Source organism: Sebastes umbrosus, chromosome 2, assembly GCF_015220745.1.
Source record: "Sebastes umbrosus isolate fSebUmb1 chromosome 2, fSebUmb1.pri, whole genome shotgun sequence".
Classification (NCBI taxonomy): domain Eukaryota; kingdom Metazoa; phylum Chordata; class Actinopteri; order Perciformes; family Sebastidae; genus Sebastes; species Sebastes umbrosus.
Genome location: NC_051270.1, coordinates 21,736,047 through 21,748,624, shown reverse-complemented (window position 1 = coordinate 21,748,624; position 12,578 = coordinate 21,736,047). Strand labels below are relative to the sequence as shown.

The window sequence follows — 12,578 nt, the reverse complement described above, 5'->3', positions numbered from 1 at the left end:
TTTGCTTTTTTTTACAGAAATAAAACACATTTAGTTCATTTTCGCACCGTGTTATCAATATATAGTCGGACGACAGACATTACAAACTGAATGTGAAAGTGTAATTTAGAAAAATGATCCTGGCCCACCTGTTTCACAGATGAAAAAAAAAGAATAAAGGAACTCAGAAAGAGCCTCTCCTGGCAAAACCTTTTTTTTCCCACCTGTTCTTAAGTCATAAACAGGAGAGAAAACTATTTTGATCAGACTGGATAACCTGAATTTTTTTCTGTATGTGTAAGCAGCTACGCAAATAGCTAATGAGTCCAAACACACAACAATACAGTGACTACAATAATATGTTATCATATTTGGTCATAAAAGAGCCACGATTATTATTAGGCTTCAAAGAGCTCATTATACAACTTCTAAAGGATTGTTCTTGTTTAGAGTAAATAGCTTTAGTAGAATATTTAGTTGACCTTAGCTGCTGAACAGAAATCCTTCCACAGTTCCGTAGCCTAATGGAAAATGACTAAGACTCATTAACTCTTAAGTGTTGGATGCCTGGCAGTACTACGGTTAGAAGTAGGTAGAAAAATAAAATAAATAAATCTAATGGAACAAAAATTACCTGAACATAAGTGGGACTATTTTTTTTATCCGACAGTTTCTGATGGACTTAAAAAGCAAGGTACAGACAAAATCGATTGATCTGTTCTTCTCTTTGCAGGCCCAATAATTAAGGGTTATTTTGGGCGAGTCAATAAAAGGAAATTATCTTGCCCATGAGCTGTTTTTCACCTGAAAATTTTGGGAAGAACATTATGAGGAGACAAGTAAATAACATCCTTGCAAAATACTTTGTCAAAGACAAGATACCCTGTATGGAAGTAATTTGTGATACTGTGAATGCAAACTTTCAAATGCTTACATGATAAATCAACATCCACAAACACACAATTTATAAAGTCCATTCTAGGTGGCTACTTTTTACCCCCTCTAACATACAAAATTGGCTGTTGCTTCACCTATGCTTAGAGCTACTCTGTGATTGCTCTACTAGACTAAAGACAACCTTACAGACATCCCAAAGGAACAGCCTCTCACTGCTTCGTCCTTAATTGAAAAGATTCCATTGATTTCTATTGATTAGGTGAGGCCATTTGTCTCAAAGCTTTATAGCTAATGAGCAGAGACTTGAGAGACGAGCACAGAAATCAACTCATATTATTCAGTACGGTCTGATTTCATTTTGTTCGCTGCTTTCTCAAAAGTAAAAAAAACAACAACAACCATTTATCGCTATTTGCTCATTGAGATGTATTAAAGTGGCACTGACCCTTTTGCCGAATACAACACCCCACTCTGAATAAATAAACAGAGGAGCCATAAAGGATATTATCGCTGTGAATATAATGTCTACTCAGTCAAATAAATATGTTTCACCCCTCCAAATGCAGTAATATAAATTGTGGTTCAATGTGTACTGTAGTTCCAGCCTCCTCTTAACACTTTGAATAATAATAATAAAAAAAAAACAATCACTGTATTTTTATTTACACTTGATTAAGTCGGGGTCTGCCAAAAATACAACAGTGATGGTCTCAAAACAAACTGTTCCAAGTCCCCATCCAAACTCAGCAGCTTGTGTACAGGATGGCTGGGATTTATCTTAGAAAACAACAGCAAGAGGCACAAACATCGCAAAAGAATAAGGAAGTTTCAAGGGGATATAAATGAATATTTAATAAGAAAAACTGAGTGAATGCTGTTTCATACTGTGTACTTTTCAATGTTTAATGCTGATCCAGATGCTGCTGCTCTTAAGTGAGATGAAACATGATACTACATGGCTGAGTTAATAAGACGACATGCCTACATGCACGTATGCATAAGCGTATACGCTCACTGACATGCAGCAGCAGCAGTAGCGACTGGGTTCAATGGCTCAAGCGACCAGTAGTCATGCTGCTACACAACGTCCACTGGGATGGGAGAAAACACAACTAAGAGAATGGACTCAAACCATGAGAAAGGTTTGATTTAGTCAAATGTTTCATGCCTTTCTCTGCAAATCTAAAATGCATTACCCATGAGCAGTAACAAACCAGGCGGCCGGCATACTGCAGAGCAGCAGTGCTTTTGTGCGCCTCCCCATATGATGAGAGGTGTGTTTCATGATTACTGTAAAATAAAATAGTGTGTGTATGAACGTGTGCAAGGCTCTGGGTCATTACCCTAACAGAGAAGTACAATTGTCTGCTGGTGGACATCCTTCCTTTGTCCTCTCCAGAGAACACCTGCTTGAGTGTCTGTCTACCTGTTTGCCATTTAGATTGCCTCCATTATTCAACAGCTTGATGGTAGGGAACAAGGGTGTACTGGTGTGTAGGGAGGGAGGGGGGGTCTTGTGCGCCTTGAGAGGAGCAGCATAGAGTTGTGACAGGTAGATAACACCTGGATGAATAATTCAAATTGGCATAAGCTAGCTGAGTCAGTGACAAGACAAGAAATAAAACACAAGACATGTGAATAAATCATCAGAGAAGGGACTAATAGAACACGCACAGGAGAGGACAAGACTGATAACATCTCATGCTACCTCCTGCTCTAGCTTTAATCATTCCAACAACCTTGTACATGAATATTCCACATCTTGCCAGCCATACTAATGTGCGAGGATGTAACTGTACGGTGTCTTATCATGTAGCATTACCACCGGGAATAGTCAAAATAGCCCGCCGAAATCCAAAACAGCATGGCAGCCTTGGGGACTCTGATTGAGCAAGGACTGCTGACTGTGCAACTTATATGTTAGAGAGGCCGTACTAAAACTGTTAAAAAGGGGGAAAGACGTGAAATGTGAGACACTAATCATGTAGTCTATTCAGATAGAGTAAGGCATTATTTCAATACTGCTGTTCATCATTTCTCCATATAAATGTTTTATGACTAAATTCACAGATATATCATATTATGTTCATAGTTCACATGTTTGACTGCTTGAATATTACTCAATGGATAAATCATGAGGTGTACTTTTTAGCACATAGTTATAAATACTAGTAAAAAACAATAGCATTGATGTTGAGATAATGCTGTGATAATCGTAGGCTTGGATATCGAGAAACCGGTTCCAAAATTCAGATTCCAAAGGAATCATTAAGAGATTTAAATTTTGATTCTGCTTATCGGTTCCTAAACAAGAAACAAGTCTGGGTAAGGCTGTGCGCCATTGACTGTGGTCAATCCCTGTGTCTGTCCTTCATGCAGCGGAGTGGTAGATGTAGCAACGTCGCTCGTGAAGCAATGTCTTGAAAATTATTTGAATGAAATGTTATTGTTTTTTTTATTTTTTAGAGCATTGGCCCAATCAGGCAACTGGCTGATTATATATCGGCCTACTGGCTGCTAGATATTTTGGGTCTGGTGTCATTTCAGTGGATTTCAGTGTTACAGTTACAGTGAATGAAAAAAGAAAGAACAAATTATTATTGAATCGTATTGTTCTATAACAGCAACCAAAATAAACTGTATGAAATTAATTTACCGGTTCCATAAAAGTTATGAAGTGAATTCTGAATACGAATGAATATGAATTGTGTAGTTTCTTCTGTGAAATAAGCAAGTGACCTGTTTTGACCCCCCTGAAAGAATTGTCATCAAGAATCGTTAAGAACGGAAATCGATAAGCATAATCAGAAACGTTAAATTCCAAACGATACCCTAGATAATTGTACTATTATTTTGTTCCATATTTCAACCAGCACATTTAAATAACACATCGGGGATGGTATTAGCCAAGGAAACGTTTAAATACATGAGGCATTGAAAATAAATCAGCATTCCAGTTCATTTAGCTTTAATAAGACCTCAACCCACGCTTAAAACAGCAGAGGAATTTGGATCAAATCAAACTAATAAGTGATGACTTCTGTCATGCATATCTCACCATCCATTCAATGAAAGTGGTAAGAAAAACAGATTGTTTGCTAACAGTAGCCTAGAGCGTTGGCACAAGCACTCACCCACTTGCCTCCATCTTTGTCATGCAATTCCTCCTCAATGTAGACAGATAGCCAATTATTCGAAAGCAGAGATGCATGCATGCACGCACGCACACAAGCAAAACACAAAAACAGAAACGCATTCACATGGCTTTTCCTTGCTCAACTGAGAAACCCTGCCATCTCCTCCCCTAGCACCACACGGAAAATGTAAGCCAATGATCCACAGTGAGCCAGAAAGTCGGGAGACGGAAGAGAAAGTGAAGTGGAAAAAAAGATACATGAAACAACAAAAAGTGCAGCAGTCAAGCAGATGAACATTAAATAAATTAAGTAGATAAAAAATGTAGTGGGAGTCTGACCTGTTCTTTGTGAACCAAAAGTGAGAGCAACTCTGGAGAGTAATTCTGGTTTTGCGTATTGTTTCTCATCAGCCCGCACCCAGAAACAGCCCTCTGACATTTCCTGGGGACGAATCTGAAAACAAACATCCGTAGTTCAGCACATTTAGATAACAAATGGTTTACTATTTTTCAGATTATAGAGGCTACAGATGGAAATGTCAATATGAATACATCACATCATTTGAATTATGTATTTGTCACATATTAAAGAGGACGTATGATGCTCATTTTCAGGTGCATACTTGTATTTTGGGTTTCTACTAGAACATGTTTATCACACTATATTCCTGCCACTTTCCAAAGTAAATACATGTTACAACAATTTACCTCCTGACAATTAATATTTGGAGTTACATTTACATTCTTGTAAACCTGCTGCACAATATCTGTTCTAAAAAATAAGATTGCATACTATGGCACCAAGTCCAATGATTTTTTTGGCAATTCGTTGCCAGTAACCATGTTCCAGATAATCTGAACAGCAGCTGACAGTAAAGTAGGAGGCAAACTTCATGTTTTTATTTCTATGTATCAAGTTATTGTCTTCATCAAGACAGTATGGTAGAAAACACACACACACACACACACAGCTACACTGCACATCCCCTTCGGTGACAAAAATGTGGAAAAAAAGACGGCTTTGAAACCCTTAAAAATAGAACAGAAACCAACCAGGTGTACATGTATAAGTAAAGAACTCAGCTGGGCCCGCTTAAAATCCCTGAGCCGCTCCAAACGTTCTGAAGGCCGGCATCCAGCAAACTTTGAGAGAAAGAATCTCTGAACTCAGTAAGATCTGGCAAAAGCTGCCATGCTCCTTTACCGCCGACAAGTGGGGGTGAAATGTGACCATCCCGCTGCCTGCTGAGAGAGACAGATCGGCTCAATCCGGGCTGCCATGTGGGACCGAGCGCGCCCGAGAACACTTGAGGATGCCAGAGGGCTCCAAACGGCTGCCCGGTCTCTCCAGCGCAAGTCCTCCCCTGACCATTAGAATCGACAGGGGGAAATTTACATTTTCCTGTGGTAGTGGGTGCAATCACTCTACTTCATCTCCGAACCCGACCCCGGCCCGAAGCCAACACCAATCGCTTTAAGCTCTCTCTGACGCACGCTCTCCCTGATACTCGCAAAAACACACACACAAAGAGTCATGTACGCACAAGGATACAATGTGTGTAAATGACCCTGAATAAAAAGCATATTTTTAATATTTATAATATAGTCAATATACAATAACAGAGAGAAGTTAAATGAGCCTGAGTCCAAACCCAGAGTATAAAAAAAAATGGCCCAAGGCTGGCCCGCCTCAGTGCCTCGCTGGGTCCCGACAGGTTTGCAGATCTCTACTTCATCTTTTGTACCAATTCATGTATTTAAAAGGCATATTTTTGGAACCTCTTGAGGCTTATAAATTATCATTACATATTTTGGTATCTTTTAATACATTTATGCTACAACTTGGTGCACCAAAGTCAGGCTAAAATACTTGTGAATATTGGACTTAAGGTCCCAGTGGAGTCAGGTGAAACTTGGCACTAATGTATCTGCTATGTGTGTCAAGCTGACAACTGTTTGCTAACACAGTACTTATAAGAAAGTGAAAAGGCAACAGTATGTCAAGGCTTGGCTGCTGCTAGGTTGTTTGGGCATCTTCCTGTCTGTCAAAAATAATTTTGTCACAGAGCTCTAATCATTAAAATGTTTAGTCACTACTCTCTAAAACTGGCTGAACCACTCAGCAAAAGCTGAAAGTTTGAAGTCTTATTACTGAAGAAGTTTCCGAACAGCTTTGTCCCAAACATAACCAGATGTGGGGGTCCCATACAGCTGTGCCACAAGACAGGTCCTCCTCATGTCACTTTGAAATTTCAAGCATATGGTTTAGTTTGCTGAACATCTGTACCGATGTACATCTGAGATTGAATTATTAATCAAACCACAAACTAATATCACTTGTGGTGTGAACTAATATTGTCCTGCAGAGAACAACATCTGTAGAGGTACCACTAAGGCTGCTCTGACAACAGCATCTGATCATCTGTTATTTTCAATTATTACTTGCTTGGCACAGAGATAGGAAGTTGTTGTTTCATTCTTAGAGAAACATCTGTACTGTTCAGGTGCTGCCAATGAACATCAGGAACAAAGGCACAAAGAGTAGAGAAAAGGGCCACTATAAATACCCGGCCTAAATTTTCAGTTTCTTGTCCCAAACTTCTTGTTAACCATAATCCAGCACAGTGGGAAAACATGTCTAATATCTCTCTTTATACTGTAGATCACTCGATACAGAAATATGTAATGCTACCTGTTGTCAGTTAGAAGATACATCTCTAAAATGTACTGCAATCCAGGATATTGAAAAAGCCGAGGAATAAATACATTTGTGAAACTTTAAGTTTTCAATTTTGTTCACTTCGTCAGTGAGGTGTTGATTTGACTCCATAGTATTGTTTAAGGTTTTAGTTAGTGGTATATTAGACTGCATTGTCTGAGACTGGGGGTGGGTAAATATTAGAAACACCTTGCAGTGTATTACCTTGGACCAGTTGAGGCGCTTCATGGCGGTCTCAGGCTTGAAATCCTTCTTAGGCCTGAGGCCATAAGGCAGCACTTGTTGGGTGGGGGAGCCTAGACTACCCCCAAACCCTAGAGGAGGTGGAGGGGGGGCACCAAATGGAGGAGGCACTCCAGGTGGGGGAGGTGGGATAGGACAACCAGGTAAAGGAGGTGGAGGAGGTGGAGGAGGGGGGGCTGGCATCCCAGGCGGTGGAGGAGGCGGTGGAGGCCCAGATGGGAATGCTGAGGAAGCGGACGCCTGTCCGACCTGGGCAGAGGACAGAGCCACAGGTACAGCTCCAAACTGGAAAGGCAGGAAGAAAAATAAATGTATGAGGGGACATAGACATAAAATACAAAAATAATGCCCATTTTATTCACAGCTGAAGTTTTTCTCTCTCCAAACTTTGAACAATTATTACATCAAAAATGCAAATGGTAGCCTCAATTTAAAGAAATGGCCTTGTAGCAACAACATTGCCAATTAAATGCCCGGAAAGAAGAAGCACTATTGACTTGCCCTGCAGCTAGGCACTTAAATACAGGGCTGACGTTATATTTCACTATCATCACCAAATCCCAGTTTATTATACTGACAAATATTATCTGTGGCATAATATACTGTATCTTAAGGCTCCAGAGAACTCCCCTGACATCTAAAACTATTAAAAACACATTATGGAGCCATACTGTTGCACTGGTGATGATACTTTCTAAAATAAAGTAATTCTTGATTTTGATCTCTTCTGGGAATTTATTCATAATAAAAAGATGATACAACGACATTATTTTTTTTTACTCCCCCAACTGCTTTGCTGAAGCTCAGTGACCAACAAATAACACTATGATTGTAATATGTTTATGTGTGTAACTGTGTTGATGTACTGTACCTCAAAAAACATACAACTAAGTAAATGCAGTATCAACTCTTTCATATTCCTTTGGGCAGTAGTGTGAAACCCCCATTATAACTTTAATCTAATTCTTGAATTAAATAACAAATAATCTCGCCTTTACCTTAAATATATTTTTTTTTACAGTAATAATGAAACTAAACAGGTTTAAATCTTTTTTTAATCAGTTAGAAGGTCATATATTTGGCAGTAGCTGTGATTTTTTTAGCTTGGTTCCAGCGAATATTACTCGATAACAGAATACTTCGTTGGTTAATAGTAGTGGATTTTTCGCAGAATGTAGAGCAGTGCCCAAGAAAACCTTCCTAAATAAATAGAATAAATGGTGAATTCACATTTCAAGGAAAAAAAATTATTGAAACTGGAGAAAAATGGAAGCAGACGACAAAATGCAGCATCTGCCAAGTGTGTAGCACATTATTTTTTCCTCTCTAATACCACGGTGCTACGGATAACAGAAGCGTGTTCTGTCAACCATCCAGCAGAGGCCAAATGCTCATAAACGATCCAGATTCTATCCAGGACCTACCCACAATCATTTGAGTTTTTTTCCAAAGCTAAAAATCAAATGTTATAACTGGGGCTACAAAGTTTTGTAAATTGTATCATACAGAGCAAATGGCTTATTGATCCGTGCACCAGTTTTAGATTAAAGACGCACAGTAAAGGTCAGCCCTGGGCCTTTACTCTGCCACTGCCTCCAGAGGGAAGAACTCCTTTGCTGAATTAACAAGTGTGCGAGTGCGTGTGTGTGTTGGTGAGAGTTAGACTGACACAGACACAGACAGACAAAGACAGCGAGACAATGTGTGTGTGTGTGTTTGTGCGTGCGTGTGTGTGTGTGTGTGTGTTTGTGTGTGTATGTACCCACATTGGCTAAATGTACCACCGTCATTTGAACCAAGGTACTATTTGAGTATTCATTCTGTGTTTGCTCACTGAAATTGAAAAATTATCGGGAAAATAAAAAGGAAGTTCTCCTCTCCTCTCTGAGCGTGTAGTTATCTTGCAGTGCCAGGGCTTGGGAGCAACTCTCCGGAGTGTTGGGGGAGGGGGTTGAAGAGAAGCCCAGTAGTGAGGTTGAAGAGGGTTGTCAGAATAAATTGCTTTTGGAACAATTTCCTCTTATGGGATAAAGATCAGAGATTCAGAAACGGCCAACATGGAGGACTGGTCAGTGTTCTCATTAGACTTAGTGTCAGCTAGCCCATAGAGCCTCCATGTCAACCCTAACGGCAGGCTCCAGCGGTTAAAACTCCCACCCCCATCCTGCACCCCAAAATAACGAGAACATCTCACAAAAAAGTTCTAAGCTAGATTTAGGGGGGGTTTGTTGAGTGATCAAATCAAGTGTTTTCTTACATCTCACACCCCCTAAAGAATTAACACAAAACATTAAAAACAGACGTCATTTACCTGGGACCTGAAGGCCTGCAGCTCTGCTTGGAGTTCAGTTATTTTTTCATCACACTTAACCAGCTGAGCTTGTGCCTCCTGTCTGCTTAGAAACTCGTCGTCAAACTAAAAAGGGAAACGCATCCAAATTACACACAAGCACACGGCGATATTAAATTAATGTAACATAAGCAGTATTTGTTAAAACTGTTAAAGTCTAATGGTGTAATTATCTTATATAATCAACATTCATTTCACCTTGATTACCTTCATTTACTGATTGAATTTCAACCTTTTGTCAAACACCCATTCATTAATAAATCCTTTTAAGTGCCATACACACATGCCAATCAGTGAGTCCATCCTTCTAATCAGGATCTACAACCTGCTGCTACACTGACTTAAATTAATCACAGCAGCCAATCCATTTGACCTCACACATTTCACAAGCATGTGTGTCTGACTGTGTGTGTGTCTGTGTTACGACAAAAAAGAAAAGAAATACTGTTTTCGCTAAAACTGCGTTGTACAGTAAAGCTACATTTATGAACATAAAAAGATAAACCTTAATAAAGCGACACATTAAAAAGTATACAAGGAACATCATTTATGTACAGTTATATGGGGAGAACAAGTTTTACTATATCACTGATCTCAATTTGAAAAATTAGGAACAAATACTCTTTACCCTGGATTCCTCGATTGTACTATTATCTGTCTTATTAATATTTTATAGCAAGATGTCATATCCTGTAATGCTCACTTTCAAAAGACCTCTTTTCCTGTTTTTGGAAAAGAATCAGAGAACATTTTAAAGCAAATGTTCTGCTAAGTGATGAATGTTACTGCTATGATCTTGTATTACTATTTCTATAATAAAAGCCCACAGGAACTGTCAGGGCCATGTTTGCTTCACAGTGTTAATGCTTTGTTCTAATCTAAACAGGTGTTATTTTATAGAACAAATTAGAATAAATGTCTTGGCCAGGTGGTGTAGTGGATAATGTAGTAGGATGAAAATCTATGTTGTTTTTTTGTCAATACTTGCCTTCTGTGCCAGTTCTGAAGCTCTTTGTTCATACTCATCAGATCGAGCTTTATCGACACACACCTCTGAAAACAAAAAAAAGCAGAATGAAAATCATTTATGTTTTATTGAAATACTTAATGTAAATTAACCGCAAGAAGCGTGCGACTTGCCTAAGAGGTGGCTGAAGTCCACATCCAGGCGCTTGCGGTAACTGAAGTCTGGGTCAGTGCCACTACGGTGGAGCACGATTTGAGACACACACTCCTCAATGATCCTAAAGTACTGGGGCCTGAGAGTCAGGATGAGTGAGACAAGAGAAAAAGACAAGAAGAAAAAACATACAACATTTGATTTGATTTAATTTAATTTCATTCTTTTAATCTGTTATGTGTATGCATTTGTACAAGAACTGTTATCTGGACAGATTCAGGTGTGACCACTGAGCTGTATGCAGGAGAAGCAGGGTCAGTGAGAAGGTATAAGGGAAATGTGACAACAACTTCTTCAGGTATAACTGTGAAATCAATCAGTCATTGCATGACAGACATCAAAGATTCTAAACATAACAGGAGGCGACGCCTGTAAGCTGCTTGACATCTTCCTGGAGCCATCTCTTTATACATGTTCACATTATATGTACCTTTTTTTTCATATGGGTCGTCTATGTTGTATTTTCATTATGTTGTCACTCTGTACACACAACATCTATTGCACGTCTGTTCGTCCTGAGAGGATCTACTTACCATCCTGATGTGTTAGCGAGTCAAATCAAAGCCTGATGTTTATACAACAGGTGCAATTTTCAACCAGCTGACACAGAGCATCACAATACATGTTACATGCTCAAACAACAACATCCCTAACGTTGTTTACATGAGAATCAGGATTATCGAAAATTCTTACACATCTTCCTCTAACACCACATGACAACTCCCAACACACTCCCAGCCATTTAGAAGGAAATGGGTGGACACAACCATTATAGGAAAGGGAAATGGCCAGCAAAATAAAAGAGAAACGATTTGACAAAACAAGAATGATGGGGCTGAACGGAGGACAGAAGGGGAACAGAGACTGTGTTCCCAGTGAACACATAAACAGAATGTATTTCATAAAATAAAATAAAAATAATAAAAAATAAAAATAAAACATTTTTTACTTGTTACCTGTTTTTTTTTCAGGATGTAACCTTGCATTGATGATAAATGAAAAGGCTGGCTGTCTTGATTATTGGCACTATAATACGGCCAAAATGATGTTACATAAGTTAAGGGTCTTCTGGTTTCTTTAGGTCTACTAAAACTTAATAATGTTAATTTATACATCACTTACACCTTAACATGAGAACCGTTTTGATGGTACTGAACAATGGGGGAATACCAACCTATTACCAGGTGCTGAGTAATTGTGGTTAAATTGTTTCAAATGGCTCAGTTGAATGCATTGATCACAGAATAACCAAGGGCATAATAAGACAATAAGAGAAAGGAGATATTATAATGCAACAACAGATGACATGCAAGGCTGGGAGCCACACTGCTATTGCAAGTTAAAGGAAAAGTGTCTGTTTGATCTGCTCATTATCTTACAACAATGCCGCTGAGAGTCAAAATCCCTTATACGCCAAATCATTAACTCGTACTTTGAGACTTACAAACAGTGATAAAATTAGGGACACTGCCTACCACCTCTTCCTAAAAAATTACACTGGATCTGATAGTATGAGTACCATGATGTCTAGGATTTTGAAGGTTAGCTCAACAATGGAATCATTGTCTGAATTGAGATGAAAATATTGACAATCTAATGGAATAAAGCATTTTACCAGTAGAGCTGCTGGTGCTCTTTTCATTATTCTGGGATTCTTGGACCTCTGTGTAAAAGGGCGCTATATATTCTTAACATCAAGAATACCAAGAATTAAATACCCAAAGATCACTACACCAGTCAGTCGGGAGAGATGCAGTGCATTAAAATGATCACATTCAGATATGACGCCTTATGTGCCAATGGTGAAAATTAATTATATCAGAAGGGAACTGCCTGAGGAAAACTTGCAAATGTATTCTAAAAGAAATACTTGAAGCCAACTAAAAGAGAGCCTGAAGAGCTACACTATATGGTATGAGGATGAAGGGGGAAATATGCAATCATCTATACCATTAAACTATGCATTTTTACAATAATCACATTTTTAATAATGACTAATGTATACAGTGTGTACAAGAATGTGTTCTAGTGATTTTCCCTTAGGATCATATGCTTATGAAGAAAAAATGAAAAC

At 38.8% G+C, this 12,578-nt stretch overlaps 1 protein-coding gene across 4 annotated transcripts in view; it reads right to left on the bottom strand.

Annotated features, from left to right (window-relative positions):
- Positions 1-12,578, bottom strand: part of LOC119477745 (protein diaphanous homolog 3-like) — a 188,522-nt gene that overhangs the window by 130,256 nt on the left and 45,688 nt on the right. For all 4 annotated transcript variants that reach the window (XM_037751877.1, XM_037751861.1, XM_037751869.1 and 1 more), the window contains 5 exons: positions 10,465-10,583; positions 10,313-10,377; positions 9,286-9,390; positions 6,936-7,259; positions 4,352-4,466 (listed from right to left, as the gene is read on the bottom strand). In XM_037751877.1, coding sequence (XP_037607805.1) covers positions 4,352-4,466; positions 6,936-7,259; positions 9,286-9,390; positions 10,313-10,377; positions 10,465-10,583 — 728 coding nt within the window. The remainder of the gene's footprint in view (positions 1-4,351; positions 4,467-6,935; positions 7,260-9,285; positions 9,391-10,312; positions 10,378-10,464; positions 10,584-12,578) is intronic.